This window comes from Polypterus senegalus, chromosome 12 (assembly GCF_016835505.1).
Source record: "Polypterus senegalus isolate Bchr_013 chromosome 12, ASM1683550v1, whole genome shotgun sequence".
NCBI lineage: Eukaryota > Metazoa > Chordata > Cladistia > Polypteriformes > Polypteridae > Polypterus > Polypterus senegalus.
Genome location: NC_053165.1, coordinates 45,821,777 through 45,844,929, shown reverse-complemented (window position 1 = coordinate 45,844,929; position 23,153 = coordinate 45,821,777). Strand labels below are relative to the sequence as shown.

Sequence of the window (23,153 nt, the reverse complement as noted above, 5' to 3'; positions counted from 1 at the left end):
GCATCAGTAAAGCATAATAGGATATGCTGTCCTACCAGCACGGATTGTTTTATTTGTGCTTCTTAGGCCTCTGTACTGCCCCAGAAGACAACAACTTCTGAAATTTAAATTATAAATTTGGGTCAAGCAACAATCAAAGCTTATTAACAATATGTGACACTTTCTATTGTCTCGGGGGGGATGGGGGGGTTCTTGTGGGTGGAGAGAAAGAGAGCAATGCTGTTTCTATTTTATCCCTTATACCTAAATAATTGTTAATGACAACATAATATTACGCTCACTTGGCAATAATATGAAGTCTATGTCTATGTTATCATACTGTATGTACAATGTACTACTTTAACCTAAGACTACAAAATGTCAACAAAAGTTCAGAAGAAATATTTCCATGACCAGCTGAACTTTGTGAGCTGGAATGTCAAGGGTCTCAATCATGAATTAAAGAGAAAGAAAGTACTCTCGCACTTAACAAGTCTAAATGCCAAAATAGTATTTTTACAGCAGATTCACTTGTTAAGCAGTGTCCAGTTTCAGTTTCAAAGAGAGTGGTCTGGCCAAATTGTTCATTCTAGCTATACAAAAAAAGTGAGGGATGTGGGAATCTTAATACACAGAACTATCTCATTTGTAATGTCAGAAGCAATATCTGATTCTGAAGGGCTATATGTCATAGTGACGGGCAATTTATCTAATACTAAAATGATTTTGATTGATAGCTATGCACCTAATCTGGATGATGAGCTTTCTTCCAAAATGTATTTTCATCTATCCATAATGTGAACACTCACAAAATTATAATGGCTGTAGACTTTAATTGTGTTTTAAATCCAGACTTGGATAGATCCTCAGGTACAATGGTGATAACATCTAATACTGCAAAGATATTTCCAGTTTGCAACAGATCATAACTTATCTGACCCATGGAGGTTCTTGAATCCTAACCTAAGAGCATGCTTCTTCTTCTCACCCGTACATTATTGTTACTCAAGAGCTGATTATTTCCTCATAGACAACAATTTTTTGCCCACTATCAAATCTTGTAAGTACAACGCTATCATTATCTGTGACCATGCCCCTCTGATTAAGGAGCTTAAATTACTGAGTCCTACACACTTATCATTAGCTGGCATCTTAAACCCTTGTCAATAGCTGATGAGAACTGTACAGAATTCATATCCAAGCAAATTGATTTTTTCATAAAATTTAATTAGCGAAATTACCAGAATAGGTCTAGAATTTCACCTCTTGACTACTTAAGAGATGGAACACCTTATCTTTAAATCGCGACAACAATATTATGAATACGTACAAAAGGCCAATAAGATCAAAGCTACAAGCAGGAATTAAAAGTCTTGTCTGGGCAAAATGAGATGGATTTATTCTTGAGCAGATAAGGTGGGAATATTAATTGGGGTACAATTTGTCATCAGTAAAGCATATTCGGACATGTTGTCCTACCAGCATGCATTGTTTTATTTGTGCCATTCAGCCCTCTGTACTGCCCCAGAAGACAACAACCTCTGAAATGTAAACTATAAATTTGGGTCAACCAATAACCAAAGCTTACTAACAATATGTGGCACCTTCTGTAGTGAAGACAGAGCTGTAATACAATTGTCTACTTCCATTATTTTACACTTGGAGCTTGGGCAGGTTAAAGGTGACACAGAGAGGAAGCGATTGACTGGTGTCTTGAGGGTTAAACCACTTGGACATGCTCTCTTGCAGAACACCCGTGCCATGCCATATCTGATCACATTTAAATGCAAGCAAAAATGTTATCATATTGTGTTACACAGTAAGTGATCCTCCATTAACCGGTCTCTTCACTAAAAAATGTCTAAGAAGTCTAATTTTGTCAGCACCCACTGCACATATTATGAATTCCACCGCCTGTGTCTCAGTATTAATGTGTAAGGCTGAAAATAAACCTCTTCGGTAATGATACTGAGCCTCACCAAGAAATTCTAGACCAAAATGGCATAGCTGAGGCTTGGCTCAGTAGTGAAAAAGGGTGTAAGGCATGGAATCATTACATTTTTCGCTAAACAAATAAAAATTAATTACAACTAAATTATTACTGATAAAATACAATGGCACACAAAGCCATTTTACATGATGTCAATTTCAAATTGACCTTGGTGGTATTTCTGTTAGCGTTTGCACAAGCGTGTTTTACATTTTGTAAAATATTATGAAGTGCAAGGCCTGTTTAAAATTGGCAAAGCTAAATCGCAGCAACATATATATATATATATATATATATATATATATATATATATATATATATATATATATATATATATATAATATATATTGTGATAGCCGGCCCGGGCAAAGACAGACGGACATCATATTCCACCCAACACACTGTTTATTTACACTAATTATTTGTTGTAATGTGCACTCACAAACCCCAGTGCCTCCTGCACCGATTCCCCCAAGTCCAGGCCACACAGTCCTACTGCCTTTCTCCTGGCCGCCTCCAGTCCTTCCTCTCGCTCCGTCCTCTTCCACCCGACTTCCGCTCTAGACAGAGAGGAGGTGGTCCCTTACATAATGCTCCCGGATGAGCACCAGGTGTTCCCGGCATTCCCTCCTTGGCAGCTCTCCGGGCGCCACATTAAGTCTTCCCCCCAGCACTTCCTGGTGTGGCGGAAGTGCTGGGCTCCAGGGTTCTTCAGGCACCAGGGCGCCGCCTGGCGGTGGCCACGGGCCCCTACAGGTTTGAGCTTCTAAGCCCTCTACCCGTGGCCCCCAATACAACCAGGGCAATAGCCCCCTTGCCGTCTGGAGGAGGCACACGCCCTCCTCTGGTCCTCCAAGGCGTCCCGGCCGGGAGGACCACACGGGATAAACCGGCATATTGACTCAATATTTGTAACTTCAGCCTTTTATTAAGGTCAAGATTAAACCTTGTTATACCTTAATAGTTTTTTTTTCTTTAGCCTTATACATAGAGGGCAAAATATAAGGCAATACAAAAAGAAAGTATACCTTGAAAGCTGTGGAAAAGCCCCTCACTTGAGCACAGTTAGCAGTGGTACCTGGCACTGCCTGGGGTGGAATAAAGTTCAGGTGTGCTCACTAAATTAATAACTCATTGGAAAAAATGTAACCCCAAACCAAAATGTCACAGACTAAACCAACATTACATGACTGGGCCAAATCCTAAAAATGCCTTTTAGATCCATCCATCCATCCATTATCCAACCCGTTATATCCTAACAACAGGGTCACGGGGGTCTGCTGGAGCCAATCCCAGCCAACACAGGGCGCAAGGCAGGAAACAAACCCCGGGCAGGGTGCCAGCCCACAGCAGGGTGCGTGCACACACACACACCACAGACCAAGCACACACTAGGGACAATTTAGAATCGCCAATGCACCTAACCTGCATGTCTTTGGACTGTGGGAAGAAACCGGAGTACCCGGAGGGAATCCACGCAGACATTGCCTTTTAGATGCAGGCACTAAATAAAGTTCCAAAAGGGGGAAAGCTTAAATGAAACATTAGCCTGTGGTCTTCCCCTGTACAAATGGGGAATCTTTCCAAAATTTGGTGATGACAGATTCGACTGTGTGAATCTGCATACTGGACAAGCACACCTTCGGATTTATACATTAGAATACAAATGTATGCAATCTTCATTTGATCTAGATAATTATTTTCATTGTTTGTTTCAGTTACAGGGCGGCACAGTGGTGCAGTGGTAGTGCTGCTGCCTTGCAGTAAGGTGACCTGGGTTCGCTTCTCGGGTCCTCCCTGCATGGAGTTTGCATGTTCTCCCCGTGTCTGCTTGTGTTTCCTCCGGGTGCTCCGGTCTCCTCCCACAATCCAAAGACATGCAGGTTTGGGGCATTGGTGATCCTAAATTGTGCTTGGTGTGTGCCCTGCAGTAGGCTGGCGCCCTGCCCAGGATTTGTTTCTGCCTTGCATCCTATGTTGGCTGGGATTAGCCCCAGCAGACCCCTGTGACCCTGTAGTTAGGATGTAGCGGGTTGGATAATGGATGGCTGGATGGATGTTTCAGTTACTCTGATTAAAAAAGTGTAAATGATTTGTCTTGTGCCATTTTTATTCTTTATTGAAAGATTCTATCACTTGTTAAGCTGCTAAAATAGAAATATTAGTGAACTGGCCGATCTCTCGAGTATCCACCTTGCTGAAGACCTTTCTAATATGGACATACCCTACACACCTTTTGTGGTAACCAAAAGCTAATTAACTTTGTTTGTTTAATAATTTTCTCCTCCTTAGATTGATAATAATGTGAACCTCCTCCTTAGATGAATAATAGGACTCCTGCTATCAGTGTCCACACTTATGAAACAAACCAACCAACAGTCTTTAAATTCATCGTTTACATTAAAAGCCTGTCAAGATGCTTTTGGGCTTATAAATGTCACCACCTGACACTTATGAGTAGTCCACTTGCATTAATTGCTCAGCTTCTTAAGTAACGATTTGTCACCCAGAAATTGAATGAAACATTAATGGCCTGCATATGTGCTATTGAAAAATATACAGTATAATCAATCATCACTTTCTATGCTGCCTACAATGGGTAATCATAAAGGTTTTCTCAGTTTGATTGAGGGTGGCAGGAGAATAGGTATCACCATAGCAGTTTAAGACATGGAAGAACCTACAGGTTATAGAGGTAGAGAGACTGTCGAAGATGACTGGGGTGACGACCTGGCCGGGACGCCTAGGAAGACGGAGGAGGCTTATGCCTTCCCCAGACCATTTGGAGGCGACCGCCCTGGTTCCTTTGGGGGCCACGGGTACAGAGCTTAGAAGCTCAACCCTGTAGGGGCCCGTGGTCACCGCCAGGGGGCGCCCCCGTGCCTTTGGAGCCCTGGACCTCGGCACTTCCGCCACACCCAGAAGGGCTGGGGGGAAGAAGACTGGGGACACCCGGAGTGCTTCCGGGTACCCAGCCGGCACTTCCGCCACACAGGGGCATGTCGGTGGGAGATTGCCGGGAAGCACCTGGAGCACCTGGGTGTGTATAAAAGGGGCCGCCTCCCTTCATACGATGGCGAGAGTCGGGAGTGGAGTGGACTGAGCTGGAGAAGAGAGAAGGAGGCGGTCTGAAGCAAAGCATTGTTGTGGCCAGGACTTTGGGGACTTGTGGGGTTTGTGGGGCACTTGTGACTGTAAATAGCTGTAAATAAATGTGTTAGGTGGGTAAAATGAACGTGTCCGATTGTCTGTGTCCGGGCCAGTCTCCACAAGAGAAACAGAGAGGAACACTGGCACTGGCAATTGGAGAACGCTTTTGCAAGTCTGAATGATTAGGCCACCAGCTGAGGGATCTTCAGGAGCACTCCACTGAGGTAGAGAACATGGAGGACTGGCTAACAGAGGTATGCCACAGAATGCAGGCAGCCTTACACCTGACACAAGATTTTGGCTGTTTAAGGCTTAGGTTCTTAGCCTTTTTCAGATTTTTGAAGGTAGCTCCCTGCAAATTCTAAATGGGTGTAAGATTAGGAGGTTTGCTAAGTGGAAGCTCTCAGCCACCAAGGCTATAGGTCAAAGTTTGAGAGTTAGAGGAGTAACCGACAGAAGGGGAGACCATTGAAAGACTGCAAAGTTGGAAATCCATCTTTGTAAGGAGTCAAGAACAAAAAACCTGTATATAGATAGACACAATGGGGCTACAGGATTGTCTTTTATTCTTCTGTATATTTGATACTTCTCCCTCACCTGTGAATTCTGCTTTAATAAACCAACTTTAAAGAGTTTTTTTGGAAGCTCGTGGTATCTTGATTTCTGTTGAATTTAGAATTCTGCATCCCCAAATGTAAAAAGCGATAGGTATTGAAATCAAATTAGAGTGCCACCTGGTGGTCCTTTCTGTTGTAATGGCTCTCAGGTTCAGGAGTGCAGGTCTGAATTCCATGGTAGTTAAGGTAGAAACACGGAATGTCCATGACATTAATCTCTGTGTGGGCTGAGGACTGTTTGTGTGTGACCATTGGAACATTAGAACAATCTAGACGAGAACAGGCCATTCAGCCCAACAAAGCTCGCCAGTCCTAGCATCTTATTTCTTCCAAAAAAACATCAAGTCGAGTTTTGAAAGTCTCTTAAGTTTTACTGTCTACCACACTACTTGGTAGCTTATTCCAAGTGTCTGTGGTTCTCTGTGTAAAGGAAAAACTTCCTAATATTTGTGTCAAATTTACCCTTAACAAGTTTCCAACTGTGTCCCCGTGTTCTTGATGAACTCATTTTAAAATAACAGTCTCGATCCACTGTACTAATTCCCTTCATGATTTTAAACACTTCAGTTATGTCACCTCTTAATCTTCTTTTGCTTAATGTCATGTAATTAAGTAAGAACCAAACATCTGGGGGGGGACTTTTTTTTTTTATTAATCTTATTGGAATCCATACAAAGCAATCAAGTTTTTACAAAAAGAAAAATTGAGTTAAGAACAGATCGATCCCCACCCCTGAGAGAGAGAGCAAGGCAAACGGCGTAAAATTTAAGGCTTGTAAACATAACTAAATTAATAAATTGCTTTATGAACTTATTTTAAAATATTATTGATTAGATCCTACCATGTTTTGAAAAAAGTCTGTACGGATCCTCTAACTGAGTATTTGATTTTTTCCAATTTCAAATAATATAACACATCGGTTTCCCACTGACTTAAAAGAGGAGAGTTTGGGTTCTTCCAGTTTATCAGAATAAGTCTGCGTGCCAAAACTGTAGTGAATGCAATCACAGTTTGTTTGTCTTTCTCCACTTTAAGACCCTCTGGAAGAACCCCAAACACAGCTGTTAATAAGTTAGGAGGGATTGTGAGTCCAAGGCTGTCTGAGAGGTAATTAAAAATTTTGGTCCAGAATAATGTTAATTTGGTGCAGGCCCAGAACATGTGATCCAGTGAGGCTGGGACTTGATTGCAGCGTTCGCAGGTTGGGTCCTGCCCTGGAAACATTTTGGAGAGTTTTAGTCGAGACAGATGTGCTCGATATATAATTTTGAGTTGTATAATTGTATGCATTGCGTATATGGAGCTCGAGTGAATTCTCTGCATTGCTACTTTCCACTCCTTTTCTGATATATCAATTGAGAGATTTCTTTCCCAGTGTCCTCTCTGGGGCTTTTTAATCTGGCAAACCTTCTTCCATCCGTGCGGAAGATGGGAACCGAGTGGTACAAGAAATTGCTCTGTTCTTCTGCGTGTGATATTTTTGTAGCTTCTGTTTTAATTCTTTAAATCTGGAGCTCAACATATTTGTTGAGAGGTTAGTTTTATGGTGTTCAATTTGTACTTTAACCAGTATGTTTTATTTTGTATAGCCAGAGCACTGGGCTCTTAGCCACGATCTCCATGGCTGCCGATCTTGTGACTGTGATGTTGGTGGCGCTCATGACAATCTGTAAGTACTAGTGAATGAGGGTAATTGTGCTGATTGTACTTTTTAATGTGCGCTGAAATGAAAGCAAGCGCCATACAGTCAACCATACTAGTCAGTCTCTGTTTGGGTGTATGCTGGGGTACCCTGGGAAAGCAACACATTGGCAGTGTTAAACCATTCAACCTAGTGGGAATGTGCCTCCACACTAGTTCTAGTATAACACAAGAACAGATAATGATATTAGAAATGGCATTTAAGCTATCTAGCGGGTAAAAAAGCAGAGATAACAACAGTCAAATTAATCATAAGGTATTAATCCACTCAGTAATTTAGATTTTTTGCCCAGTGAGAGCTGGGTGGTCTTTACGCTTTGGAACCCCTGCAGATTTTCCTGCCAACTGTCTGTCCTCCCTGGCCATCTGGTCATTGCATCGGACTTATCATTATAATCATTAGACACTCAAAAACGAATCCAAGATTAAGGACTCTACTTTATAATCTGTTACTTGTCTATCTGTATTATTTACTGTAAGTGTGTAATTATTTATTCTTATTTACAATTTTTGGCATTTCATTTTTTCATCAATACACTTGCTGTATTTATTCCTAATGTGTTTTTTTTTACTTTTTTCTTTAACATCTTGTAAAGCACTTTGAGCTATAGAAAGAAATGTTATTGCTTGTTAGTAGTAAATCTCTGAACCTGAATGAAGTATTGCAAGGCCTCAGCACAATGTCTCTTCTCTTAGGTGTTCAATGGAAAATGGTCAGTGCCAATGCCGCAGTCATATGGTGGGCCGGCAGTGCAACCAGGTGGAGTCGGGTTACTACTTCATGGCCTTAGATCACTACACCTATGAAGCTGAGTTTGCACATCTTGGCCAGGTAACTCTTGGGGGGAGGTTGTGGTGTTGTGAGTGGTCAGCAAAATGTCAAATGAAAAAATATATATATTTTTTTTATTGCTCTCTTAGGGTTGTGTAGTAGTGGAGCGTTCATCTAACCGAGTTCCCACTTGGACTGGGTCAGGCTTTGTCCGTGTTCCAGAACGAAGTAAATTAGAATTCAAGATAAATAACATTCCGTATTCAATGGAGTATGACCTTCTGATTCGATATGAGCCACAGGTATGTTGGTAATGCCGACATGTTTGTTGAGGGAAAACTGGGAGTTTTTTCTTATACAGCTGAGGTAAAAGACAAGCTGTAAGTTTTCAACTAGTTAGTTGTTGCCATTAACATATTAATTTAAATAACATTGTCATTTATGATAATTGCATTACTTAAAATGTGCTATTATTTTAAGAATAATTACATGACATGCACGGTGTATAGGATTTAAACCTCATTGCTCTGAAACACTGGGTTTGAATTACAGTCACTGATTTTGTAGAGTTTGCCACCTTCTCCTTATGTTTGAGTAAAACACAGGGTGCAATATCCAGGACTCAGCACCACTGCAGCATCATGCCACCTAAATATTATTGTAGTACATTTTGTACCACACCTCAAAGATGTGCATCTTAACTAATTTGTGACTTCTAGCTAGCCAGGCCATAAGGGGTGTATGTTACATGTTCATTTATGTGTGTTTGCCCTGTGATGGAATGATGTTCCACTAAAGGCTGGGGTCTGCTTTATACCCAGTGCTGGAGTAATATATTCTGACCCCCATGATCCTTTAAACAAGATGACTGAAACAATGAAATCTCTCTTTATCTGTGTTGGTTATGTCTGGGCACTGTAATCTCTTCCAGAGCCATTCTGGTTAGGTGTGAATTAGGGTATCTATCTATCTATCTATCTATCTATCTATCTATCTATCTATCTATCTATCTATCTATCTATCTATCTATCTATCTATCTATCTATCTATCTATCAACAATTTTAGGATTAATTAAACAATATTTAGTTATCCAAAACATGTTTCCACAATCACTTTATCAATACCAGATGTACAATGCACAAAAATAAACAATTCTTCCTCGTTATGTCCTCTGCCTAGTGTTTCCCGCTGCTACCCAACTCTGACTCATTGATGTGAGACAGCAGGCTACCTTTTAAGTCAGGCCTAGGATTGCTTCCGGTGCTATGCTGTGTTTTCTCGGAAGCAATTCTAGGTCATAAAGAAAGTTGAAAGGTCCTCCCCCGAAGCACCCTCTATTGGTACCCAGGGACTCCAACAGGGCTGCACTTTGAGAATCCAACTCTCCAGCTACCCTGAGTCCCAAATGTGTTGTTATATGAGGACCACTGCCACTTGGTGAATGGAGGATAGAACAGCTCCTGACTCTCGGCTTCTGCTGGTCCATTCTTTATATCTTGCCAGCCAGACACAAAATTATTTTTCCATACCACCAGCACTCCATCTGCTATTCAAATATGGCCTTCCGTCTGGAAACCATCCTCCTTTCCGGCCAGGGTTGCACATTCTCCTCCTACACTATCTATTATATTGCATCTGTCTATCTATCTATCTATCTATCTATCTATCTATCTATCTATCTATCTATCTATCTATCTATCTATCTATCTATCTATCTATCAACATTTCATAACTAATATATCAAATGCTTACTAATGTATGTATTTAATTAATAATGTGCACAGTACTCAAGTCTGTAGTTTTGTTCTTTTCATTTAATTAGTGCTTTAGTGAACCTAATATTGGGTATTATTTCTGAAAGGGTATTAATAAATTTTGATTCATGTTCATAATGTGCATTGTTATCATCTTTAATTCAGTCACGGTTTTCTTCTTTTTTCCTTTATTTGTTCTTCTAGTTACCCAAGGAATGGGAGGAGGTGAGAGTAACGGTTATCCGACCAGGTCCCATTCCAACTAGCAGCCCCTGTGGAAACACAATTCCAGCTGACGACTTGCTTTCTGTCTCATTACCAGCTGATCAAAGGTAGGAACACTTGTACTCCTCTTTATAAATGAAATTATCTAATCAGCCAATCATGAAGCAGCAGTGCAATGCATGTAATCATGTAGATTCAGGTCAAGCGCTTCAGTAAATGTCCACATCAGATATCAGGATGGATTAAAAAATGTGATATTGGTGATTTTGACTGTGGCTTGATTGTTGAAGTCAGATGATCTGTCTTGAGTATTTCTCTCACTGTTGATCTCCTGGGATTTTCACACACTTTAGTCTTTAAAGTTCACTGAAATTGGTGTGAAAACAAAAACATCTGGGGCCTCATGTAGAAACGGTGTGTACGCACAAAAATGTTGCGTACGAATGTTTCCACATTCAAATCGTGATGTATAAAACCTAAACTTGGCTTAAAGCTATGCACATTTCCACGGTAGCTCATACCCTGGCGTACGCAAGTTCTCCGCTCTGTTTTGTAAACTGGCGGCACCCAGCGTCAAAGCAGTGCTACTGTTCCAGTGTGGATTCCCTTTTTTTTTTAGATCCACATCCCTGACACGGCTTTATAAATAAACTGAAATTAACTGCATATTGTTTATTAGTTTAGGGCATTTAATTGTAATTAACCAGTACCAATATAATGGTCCACGGAATGGTCAAACTATTCTAAATACAATAGTTGCTTTAGCGTTGTTACACTCACTGCATCTTCTTATTCTTCTTCTTCTTCTTTTAGCTGCTCCCGTTAGGGGTTGCCACTGCAGATCATCTTTTTCCATATTACTCACACTACACCACTCGGAGTATTTATATCACTGTATCTGCGTGTGAATCACAGATGTACAGCAGCTGATCGGAAAGAGAATTATTGGTATACAGCATCAAGCCCACGCTGCCTCAGCCATGCTGCATGGCAAACAGTTCAGAGCCTTTCCTGTACGGACCTCGCGGTTCAGAAAGAGTTTCATCCCAAGATCTATAAATGCACTCAATCAGTCCATCAATTGCTCCTTGTAGAACTGTTTGTACTTATTAGTACAATCATCTCACTGTAAACTTGCAATACAGTTATAATATTGCAAAACCTGAGCCACTTTATAAAGCACATATTTACATATGATGACAATATCATTTTTAAGATGAAATGCAGCAAAATATTTGTATTATATTATACAGATATAAATGTAACTTCATTTAATTAATCTATATTACTAATAAATAAACAAGTGAGGACACTGTGTCGCAGCGCTAGCAATGATCTGGCGCTCCGTTCCTGCCTCGCGCTGTATTCTTACTGGGGCTGGCGCAACACTGGAAGGATAGATGGAGAGAATAATTAAACATATACTACGAAGATATTTCGATGTTCCTTTAAAGTTTTGAAGAATCGGCATTCTAAGCTTACAGATGGCTTAATGTCTATTACAGAGCTGATTGTGTGGCAATTGGATATTCAGAGAAAGAAAAGTAAGGACAGAAATTGGTGGTTAGTACATTTGAAAGAGACAGTACTGCTGCAATAAATTATTTCATTGAAGGTCGCACACGGCGCAGCAAGCATCCTGCTTGAGGCATGAACAATCACTGCACCACCGTGTTCGCATTTTTAATAACATGCTTTAACTTCTATCATAATGAAAATGATATCACATATGCATCTCAGTATTTTAATTATTCAGAGAGCTGTAATTTCTCGAACGTAATGGATTCTGTGTCCTGTTGGAGGAAGAGAAAGCCAGTTTAAGAAGCACATAGTGATTCACACACATAGAGCACATAGAAGAACACATACAAAACAAAGCATTTAACATGCTACTTTAGTTACGATGGGATTTGAGAAACTAGTAAATTAAACGATTTTAAGATGAAGTTTATGATGTTCTACTTTAATGACAAAATAAACTATGTGATTAAAGTGGAAATTTCGAGATTAAAGTTGACATTTCGTGCTTTTTTCCCAATGTGTGCCTATTTTTTTTTTTCTGTTCCCTAATAAGCTTTCATATGACACTCAGACGGTGGGCAACGACTTGCCTTTTCATGTTGACTTTGATATCTGACAACTTCTTTTTTTATTTCGAGCACTGTGCAACTTTCTGAACTTGAGCTTTCGAGTTTCTCCGACATGCTATGTCACTCGATCAACTTCCTTTTGTTGATTATATCACTGTTTAAACCAACAGATAGTACGTTTTTCCTTGCCTCCACTTAGTATTCGCTGAAATTTCCCCCCGTGCTTTTGCCATTGCCTTTTCACAGAACACTGAGCTTAAGGGCTATTTATATTGATTTGTATATTGAAAGAGGTGTAATTCTCAAAGGAATGGTTCCAACATCTTATGGAGTCCATGCCATTAAGAACTGAGGCTGTTTTGAGAGCAAAAGGAGGCCCTACCCTGTATTAGTATATTTGTGTGCCTAATATTTTGCTCTGTGAGTTTATATATACTTTATTTTTTTGTGCCCAGTCCTAATCTTTGACAGAGAAAAGAACTAGTGCAAGCCTGGAAAATGTCTGTGCAGAATCATCTGCTAACCATTTTTGTCTAATGACTAAAACAATTTGCTTAATCAGTAAATTACTTATACCATATTTTCTGTGTTTAAACAATCAAAGTTAACAAGGGGTAGGCTGTGCTTTATATGGCGCACAAGACAAGGATAAAATAGCAGCTGATAGACAGACTTTACACTTGCCACGGGGAGTGTTGACCCAGCCAGCTGCCCATCAGGTTGCGGTGGAGGTGGGTGGGCTGCCTTCAAGGACTCAAGGACACTGCACTTGTTTATGCTTAATTTTGGGGATTACACAGGCCAGAGTTTGAGGGGCTCTGTTTTTCTTCAAAAGTTGTATAATGCCAGTGGTTTAATTTCTCATCTCTTCTAAAGTTGCTGAACCTCTGAGATGAACTTTATACCTAAAACCTCCTAATTTTGGCAGCCTTTGACTTTTTATAATGTTGTGTATAATGGCACGCTCTGCGCTCTGACCCATAAAATAATGTGACGAGTCCTATTCATCATCATCATCATCATTATCTTCATTACTGTTTTAGTGACCATCTTTTGGATTTAATCAGGTTAGTTGGAGGCCCAAATAAATTATAGTTTATACTTGAATCCTGTCAAACAAAAGACTGAAAGGCTTACCAGGTGCTTCTGATGTGTGTATACATAATATATACACTGTATGGCACTGAGCAAGTCACTTACCTTGGCTGTAATAAACAGGCCAATGTACACAGGTTTGTGCCATGGAGTGGTAGTTATTAGATAAGATGATACTGTAAAGCCTGTTTACTTGTTTAGAAAGGAACGGAAGCCAGTGTCTCATCTCAATTCTGTTGTCTCAATCTCTATGTCAGAAACAGAGGCTTAGTGACATCACACCCACGTGTAAAATAAATAAAAAAAATACTTTCACAGCATTTCACGCATCTGAAGTCTGTATGTTGCCATAGGGTCAAACATCTGGCAAAACTAAAGTTACAAAATTGCACGTGTTTATGTCTGATAACCCCTAACAAGTACGGCATTGCAAAGTAGAAGCATATGTCGGTCGTGTGCCATCTAACAAATAGCAGACGGTTGCAGCAGCAGTCTATGTCAGAATTGTGTGTATTGAGCACTGCTTTGTCATAATTTAAAAAGAGCTCCTTGTTCTTTATGTTCTCTAAAAACCTTGAAGAACGTCTTGGTACATTATGCAATGAAATTTACAGTGACAGTTTTTCTGCAGAATTGAATTGTAGAATTCAGTCTCCAGAATTCTGGAATGATGTTTGAGATAAGTTGTGATGGTAAAAATTGAGCTAAAAGATCCATACTGGATGTGCTTGTGTCTATACATTGCAGCAGTCTACTCCAGCTGCACTCATACTACAGAAAAAAGTGACCTACCTTATATACTTGCTAATAAGTTCTCCCGTGGATAAGTCGGGGCTTGATTTTACCATATAATTTCTGGTATTTTATAATGTCAGTCGTTGTGTTATCATCTGTTTACCCCTTACACTTGTCAAGTTTGTTATTGGATTGGTCTACTCCCACACAGTAAATAATAACACACACATACACACATACACACATATTCAGACCCTAATCACAACAGTACCCTACGAATGACACACACGCAGCTGGTTAACTTCTAGCACTTTAAACCACACAAATGCTATAAGAATAGCACAACTTGTCACTCTCTCAGCACTTCAAGAGACTTACTTATTATCGTAATGAACAACATACGATGTTTTAAATAGATCTCAGACCTAAATATTACTTTTGGTCTCCAAGAGAATATGCAAACATACAAAGGCTCAGCACTCTTGACTATAGGCCATTTATCAGTCAAGAATGCCTTACTTTACGTACTGTTCCCTACTTTTGAGTGGAGCTCTCACCCGCAGCCTTCGTAAACCTCACAGCACAGAGGTAATGGCAAACCTCTGGCTGTACCAGGTGCTCAATGAAATCTACCTTATTACTTCAATCACTCTAGACATTAAGACAAAGCATAGAAAGATGAAAACAAGTTAATATTTATTAACTAACAATAATAAGTAATAGAAAATAAGATCGATAAGTCTGGATAAAATAGTCTTAAAAAAGCTTACTGAAACGAATCAGTGATATCAAGGGTGAATGTCCCAGTGCGGCATTTGATCTAGCAATCGATGTTCATGAAAATGCTGTTAACTGACAATCGGATGAAAACTGGTCACACATGTCTTTGTTATCTTTTCTGATGTCGCTCTTTCATCGTCGCTGTTTCTCTTCTGACATTGCTTTCAAACGAGTCATATTTATTATAAAATCTCATGCTATGGTTTCACAACATATGATTGTTGCATGCACTTGATTGGCTGGCTGTCAATATGATGGATGAATATTTTGCTCAAACTCTTTAATCTATCTTTTCCCATATAATAACGTTTTTTGGTTGTTGCCTAAAACATCAGCATATCTTCCTTTCCCAGGCTGTAAGCTAAATTGTTGTCCCAGATATCCATCCATAAAGTAATCAATATCCTGAGGTATCGGCTCAGTCTTCCTTCCCCGAGCTGTAAAACCAATTTAGCACTATGCTGTGAACAACTGTTATAAAAGTGAGGTGTAAGGGAAGAGGAAATGCCTTTTTATTATAATGCTTATACAAGTGTCCTGCATCTGAATTCATCTTGTTGGGGTTGAGCAAAATATAATAAAAATATAGAGAATAATTTGTAGATTTTATACACCTTAACAGTCGTATAAGTCGAATGTGGAAAACTCACGCTATTGGTCCAAGAGATTATGATATCCTAACGCCCACCTGAGAGAGTAACCATGGAGCGCAGTTACTTTTTTTTTTTCAATGTATTGTGCCTACGTGACCACACAGTAATACCAGAACTATTCCGAAGCAACGTTTGCACTGTTTTGTGTTTTTTGTATCTCACCTTTATGTGATGTACTGAGAACAGTGTACAGTACAGATAGAGACTGAACACGTGCAAAAATCATCGGTGCGTACAAACCAGAAGGGAAACTGGCTTGTTCATCAACTGAGTGTATGGTCGTGAACAGATGCAAAAGTTTGGCAAACTTTTTGGTCATAACCCGATTTGTACATGTTCAGAGACATTCGTGAACCGAGGTTCTACTGTACATTTTATAAGTGAACAAAATCTGTTATAACTGTATAGATATTTGTCCTGAGTCTGCCTTACAAGCTCAAAATTAAAAAAAAAACAACTAATTTATCAGACAGATGCGACCTAATAGACTACCATGAATAAAAACACCATGCAGGCTGCTGTGTTCCTACATATTGTTTTTAGCACAGGATGTCTGTAAATTCATCAGATTAAGATGGTGGAATGGAAGAGAAATAGCAAACAATAAGGTTTCAGAGTAATTAACACTGCCTTATCTGTACGTAGAATCCTGTGAATTGGACCTCTGAAAGGGAGATGTATATGGGTTTGATGGGAAATAAGCATTTGACAGTTTCAAAGTATCTAAGGAGACATTCAATTGCTTTTGTTAATTTTCTTCAGAAAGCACATAGCAAGTGGTTTGCATTGGCAAGTAACAGCCACAGAGTACCGCATGTAGTCAAACCGGCAAGTCAGCAGGGCCTTTGTTCATCTAATGTTGTAATGCTGGACTGTGAATAGCTGCCTGGCATTTGATAGTCCTGTTAAAGATCATATATTCCTGCCAGGTATGAGCAAGGTTGGCTGCCTTGGATAATTTGTTAGTTGTTAGTCTTGTCTAATTAGTTAAGTGTGGAGACAGAGGACACTGTGCAGAACACTGGGGGCTGAGTGACAGAGCGCAAGCTTGGCTGACATCACCTGGAAGAGCTCCACTGGGCAATACACAAATTGTCCCTGCGCAAAAAGTTAATGGCGGTCTTCTTTAGCGTAAACTAGCAATGGGGGGATACTGCCTTTGGGGGCCGTTGTAACAAAGACATTGTGGGTTTATGACTGGCCAAGTGCTGTTACCACAGTGCAAATCTGCGAACTGAGATGGGTCGCAGTGTGCGTGAGTCCACAGCAAAGCAGTTGTATTGTGTACGTTTATGAGTACTTTTTAAATAAGGAACAATTAACTAGGTGGTTTTGAAATGCAAGAACTGCAAAAGGATGAGCAGTAGAAATTTAACATGTATCTCTTACAATGTGAAATAAGGCAAGCACGGGTTTGTTACACAAATCCAGAAATGTTAAATTAGCTAAAATTAAAGTAAGGTTCTAACAAAGTCGCCACCTTTCTTTCTTTCTTTCTTTCTTTCTTTCTTTCTTTCTTTCTTTCTTTCTTTCTTTCTGTTCCTTGAGTGTTAGAGCAGTTACTTATGATCCAAATTTAACACCTTGTAATGCCCAGATTGCCCACGGCAGGCATTACCTTCTTGAACCTGGGACTTTGATAGTCATGACTGAGGTAGGACCAAAGCAAAGGAGTAAACAAACAAGAGACTTGCTTAGCAAAAAGGATCAACAGTTTATTCAAATCATCAAGGATGTAAAGTGCATTCAGAAATGTGTCAACAGTGCAATAAATAAATAGTTCAATAAAAAAATTATTAATAAAAGTATGCCATAAAATTAAAGCCAGTGTTCCAGGGTGTTTAAGTTCCAATATATAATCTAATAATTCAGGTAAAATCCAAATAGAAAAGTAAAATCACAAATGTTTCTTTTTTCTTACCTTTTTCTTGGTCCTCGTCAGGACTATGGGTGTCCCGTGAATGCAGCCTGCCACATCCCTCTTGAACTGCCAACTCATCCGGTACCCACAGACACGGAGCTGCCACCTCTGTCAGTCACCACAACTTCTAGGATGCTATGCCCTCTCCCAAATGCCACTTTGTCAGGATCCCTTCCTTTCCTCAGCATTAAAGAATTAGTGATAATAGAAAGTCAATCATAAGCCCAGCATGCTTATTCAAAAATGTATTAGCTTTATGTCTTAATTAATTCTTGCCATATTGAGAAAAAAACTCTGGGATCCTGAGGTGGTTTGTCATGTGGTGGGTGCAGCAACACGCTGTATCAGCACATGCTCTTAGCTTTTCTCTGTTTCAGGTTAATATCCCAGATGTTTTCGTCCATACTCATCGAGCACCCTGGACAGTTTCCTTTTTTGTCCGTCCTTTTGTTTTCCTCAGAGGCAGACTCCTGTTGTGAACCACACTGCTCTTAATGTGTAGGTTTAATTTTACTTCCAGACAAAGGAAGTTTATCACAACTCCATAAACCAGTAGCCTGCTGAATTTTCTTTTATATACTTATTTCCATTTGAATTATTTTGAGTCATTACATTTATCTTGAATAGGCGATTTTGTTTTTACATCTTCTCAGTCAAATTGCTCCTTTTTCTTTTTTTTAGGTTGCATCAGCTTGACTTTTTTCCGACAGAATTAAAAAGCACTTCTTCTCTTTTTGCATTTGAGTGACCTCTTCTTGTCTTTTTGGTTCTTTAGATTTGTTCAGCTGCAGCAGCCTGTGTGTCTGGAGAGGGGTGTCAGTTATATCATCCGCCTGGAGTTCCCTCGATACACTTCCAGAGAGAATGTCGCTAATGCAAACATCCTTATAGACTCTGTGAGTCCAGCTGGAGGATTTGTTTTATTTCCCTTGTTAATGGGGTCTTTAGTTTGGTTTTAGTTTGTCATGTATCATTACAGTTGCCCCCCTTTACTGACGCTTCCATGACAGTTTTAAAGTTCTGTGCATCAAAATCAGCGCAGTGGTGTTAAGGGTGCCAGTGCCACAGTACATCACAGCTCCCAGGACTTGTATTCATTTCCCTCATTCACAACATGGACTTTGCTTGTTCTGTTAGTAAATTGTATTGAAGTCAGCCAGAGTAAGTATGTCCCTCAATGATTTGCTACCGTTTTCAGTATCGATTCTTGCCATTATGCACTAAGAAAAGACTTTGGCTTGTAATGCACCGGGGCTACATAGCTGCCTGACTTTCAGAGTTGGATATTTAATGGCTCTTTAGAGAAACAACTTCATTTTTGTGATGTTTCCCTTTTCAGATTGACTTCAAAGCAGAGTAATGGGTTTTCCACAAAGTCTTGTCCACTCATTTAGTCAATTTTCTAACTCTGTCCAAGCCTATCTTGGAACAAAAAGCCAGAAGATGGGATCCTGCTTTGAACTGGGTGCCATTTTGTCACAGGGCTGAGGCTATGTTCAATATTTAAATCCTTAGATCCCGATGCTAAGTGGTACCAAATCCCCACGAAACACAACCAGAAAGACGATAAGAACATTTTTCCCATTACCAGATACTTGAAATTGAATAAAGCTTAACAGAGGTTTGCACATTCAGAAGACTGCATTGTGACCTGTAGGATATGGAGGAATATTTCGGGCAAAATTAAATAAATAAATGCATAAATAAATAAAAGTACTGTGAAATGTGAACATAAATAAATACATTTGTCATGAAATGAGAGCCTAAATAAATAAATATGTCATGAAATGAGAGCATTTATTTATTTATGCTCTCATTTCATGACAAATTTATCTATTAAGGCTTCATTTCATGATACATTTATTTATTTATTCTCACATTTCACAGTACTTTTATTTATTTGCACATTTATTTATTTATTTAATTTTGTCCAAAATAGTCCTCCATAGTAGGAGACATTGCAACACCCAAAACCCCCAGACACTACTATACCACACAACGTTCAAATACAAGGTGTTTATTTCACACAGTACCTCCACAGGGTTTCATAACAATGCAATAAGTTTCTCTTTCTGCCCATCCCGTGCAGTTTCATTCACCTTCTCACGACTCTGACTGCCCTTTTCATGCCCGAACCCAGGAATACTTCCAGTATTAAGGAGGAAGCACTACTGAGTCAGGTGGAAGCCCCTGAAAGTATGGACAGCCCTGCCCAGAAGTTCCCATCTGTTGGCACCTAGGGATCCCAGCAGGGTTGCCCCATGAAACTACAATTCCTAACATGCCCTGCAGGTTCATAAATGGACCTACTGGCCCAGGGGTGTACCCTTGGGAGGCAGCCCCTCACCCCCATCCATCCACTACGCTGACCTCGCTACCTGGTAAGGGTACGGAGTTTATCCCAGCAAGGATGTCAGCCCAGCCCTGCCATCCACCACACCATGTTATAGCTATTTAGTGGGGTCTCTAAATGCTTTTGCGTAGGACAGAGTAGAAATGACAGAGAACTCGGCCATTCTTTCCTTCCCAGAGAGCAGAAAGTTTTCTAAGTTGCTAAATTACAGCTGTCAGAAAGGCACAATGAGTGAGTAAATTGCTTTCCATTCCTCCAGATTGTCCTCTTGCCTCGCTACTCTTCATTAGAGATGTTTATTGCTGGTGACCCCACATCCCTGAGCCGCAAGGAAAACTATGAGAGATATCACTGCCATGACACAGCCAAGGCAGTGGTGCGACCGCAGCCCAGTGATGTCTGTGCCAAGCTCATTTCCAGTATGTCTGCAACGATTCATGGAGGCGCCCTGCGTGAGTAATTCCCCCTGCGTTGATCCTGTTTTATAACAGTAGCAGTTCCTAAATGACACAGCTATGGAAGTCAAATAAAAAGGCCACAGTAAACACTTTTGGGCTATAGTGAGAGCCTGCTTGCCTTCATTTTATGGAGGTGTGCTGCATGCTATCAAGGGTTCAAGTGTCCAGGCCTGGCTAATGTCTGAGTGGAACTAGCATCTTCTTATCTTCTTCACTTGTCTGTGTGGGTTATTGTCTCTCAGTATGAAACGTTCTTGTACCTTTTTTTCTAGCCTGTCAGTGTGACGCACAGGGATCTGTTAGCTCTGTGTGTGATCCCAGCGGAGGAAGATGCAGATGCAGGCCAAATATTTTTGGGCGCCGATGTGACCTGTGTGCTCCTGGAACCTTTGGCTTTGGCCCATCTGGGTGCAAATGTGAGTATCTGATAAGCTCATAAGGGCTAGAGTATAACTACATACGTATGTTCAGAATTAGCTCATATTAAGAGTGGTGTCCCTCAGAGGTCAGTTCTAGGGCCTCTGCTATTTTTAATATCTAGAAATGATCTGGATAGGAATGTAAATAACAAGCTGGTTAAGCTTGAAAATGATACCAAGCAAGGTGGTTTAGCAGGTAATCTGGAATGTATTGAAACATTATAGAGGCACTTGAACAGATCTGGTCAGAAATGTGGCATACAAAATTTTATTTAAGCTAATGAAAACTATTACAAGTAGGAAGTAAAAATGTTAGGTTTGAAAACACAATGGGAGGTCTCAAAATCCAAAGTACCCCTTAAAGGAAGGACCTGGAAGTCACATTGGACAGACCCATCTGGTTTCAGAGTACAGCACAGCTGTGAAACTGCTCTGCTAAGGGTAACCAATGATTTGCTTATGGCAGCAGACTCTGGACAAACCAGCACATTAATTCTATTAGACCTCAGTGCAGAATTTGACACTCAGGTCAGACATGACATTCTACTGTCCAGAATGGAGAACATGCTGGGTATCTCTGGCACTGCCCTCCACTGGTTCAAGTCCTATCTGACTGATAGGCAAGAGTTTGTTAGTCTTGGCAACAGCAGATCCAGCTCGGCGGCAGTCACACAAGGAGTTCCTCAGGGCTCTGTCCTGGGCCCTCTTCTCTTCTGTATTTATATGCTTCCCCTTGGCCATATTATTCGTAGCTTTGGACTGGGTTATCATTTTTATGCACACGATACTCAACTCTATTTCAATGTTAAAAGTTGAACTTCATCAGAGCTTTCTCAGCTCACAACATGCCTCAGTGAAATTAAAACCTGGATGGAGCAGAACTCTTTCAAAACTGAACTCCCGCAAATTGGGACTAAAGTGCAACTTAATAAAATGAGCTCTTTCCCAGTCCATCTTGGCGGTGATCTCATCAGACCTGCCTCTACTGCAAAGAATCTTGGTGTCATTTTTGATTCCTCCCTCTCTTATTCCACCCTCATAAATCACATTAAGAAACTTTCTTACTTTCACCTCTGTAACATATCCCATGTTCATTCCTTTCTCTCCTTTTCCAATGCTGAGAAACTTGTCCTTGCTTTTATCATATCCTGCATTGATTATTGTAACTCGCTGCTGGCAGGTGCCCCTTCTAATCTTATATCACAGCTCCAGCTTATTCAGAACTCAGCTGCAAGAGTCCTTACTCGAACCTGCAGCAGCGAGCACATCACACCCATCCTGCTCCGTCTTCACTGGCTCCCTGTGTCTTATAGAATCAAATATAAAATCCTACTAATAACCTACAAATCCTTAAATAACCTCACGCCAAACTATATCAGTGACCTTCTCCATCACTATGTGCCTGCCCACCCACTAAGGACCTCTGATTCTGGCAATGTTGTTGTACCCCACACTAATCTACACTCCATGGGTGACAGGGCCTTCAGCTGTATAGCGCCCAGACTCTGGAATGACCAACCGAAATTAATCCGGTCAGCTGACTCCATGAATTCTTTTAAAAAACAACTCAAAACTCATCTGTTCAGGAAGGCTTTTAGGAATTCGGAGGAATTAGGTGGATAGGACTGGTAAGCATTGTTGGGCTGAATGGCCTGTTCCCTTCAAAATCTTCCTGATGTTCTGATGTTGCTGCTTAGGATACTATAGCTCTCCCTTTACCCATGCAGTTGTGATTTGCTAGAGGAGGGAATTTCTAGTTCCCTTTATAAAGGGTCTACAGTACAGGCCAAAAGTTTGGAGACACCTCCTCATTCAATGTGTTTTCTTTATTTTCATGACCATTTACATTGGTAGATTCTCACTGAAGGCATCAAAACTATGAATGAACACATGTGGACTTATGTACTTAACAAAAAAAACATTTCAGGTGACTACCTGTTGAAGCTCATCGAGAGAATGCCAAGAGTGTGCAAAGCAGTAATCAGAGCAATGGGTGGCTATTTTGAAGAAACTAGAATATAAAACATGTTTTCAGTTATTTCACCTTTTTTTATTAAGTACATAACTCCACATGTGTTCATTCATAGTTTTGATGCCTTCAGTGAGAATCTACCAATGTAAATGGTCATGAAAATAAAGAAAACACATTGAATGAGGAGGTGTGTCCAAACTTTTGGCCTGTACTGTAGATCAGGGGTCTCCAACACGTCGCTCGTGAGCTACCGGTAGCTTTCAACCCCTTTCCAAGTAGCTCACCAAAGGGTTAATGAATTCTACATAAATTTGAAAACTTCATTAGTCAAATTAGGGATGGGCAGTCTTTCCAAAAAATCATATCACGATCCACAATCTGAATTGCAATCTATCTTTTCAATGTGGCATACACTTAAGAGAATATCCGGACTCAAACTCATCAAGACCTAAGTAACACTTTATTTTAAATATCAAACAAAGTTGAAT

General features: G+C 40.2%; 1 protein-coding gene across 2 annotated transcripts in view; it reads left to right on the top strand.

Annotated features, from left to right (window-relative positions):
- Positions 1-23,153, top strand: part of lamb2 (laminin, beta 2 (laminin S)) — a 202,954-nt gene that overhangs the window by 129,318 nt on the left and 50,483 nt on the right. For both annotated transcript variants that reach the window (XM_039771054.1, XM_039771055.1), the window contains exons 13-19: positions 7,326-7,405; positions 8,134-8,269; positions 8,359-8,511; positions 10,169-10,296; positions 18,239-18,359; positions 20,076-20,268; positions 20,547-20,690. In XM_039771054.1, coding sequence (XP_039626988.1) covers positions 7,326-7,405; positions 8,134-8,269; positions 8,359-8,511; positions 10,169-10,296; positions 18,239-18,359; positions 20,076-20,268; positions 20,547-20,690 — 955 coding nt within the window. The remainder of the gene's footprint in view (positions 1-7,325; positions 7,406-8,133; positions 8,270-8,358; positions 8,512-10,168; positions 10,297-18,238; positions 18,360-20,075; positions 20,269-20,546; positions 20,691-23,153) is intronic.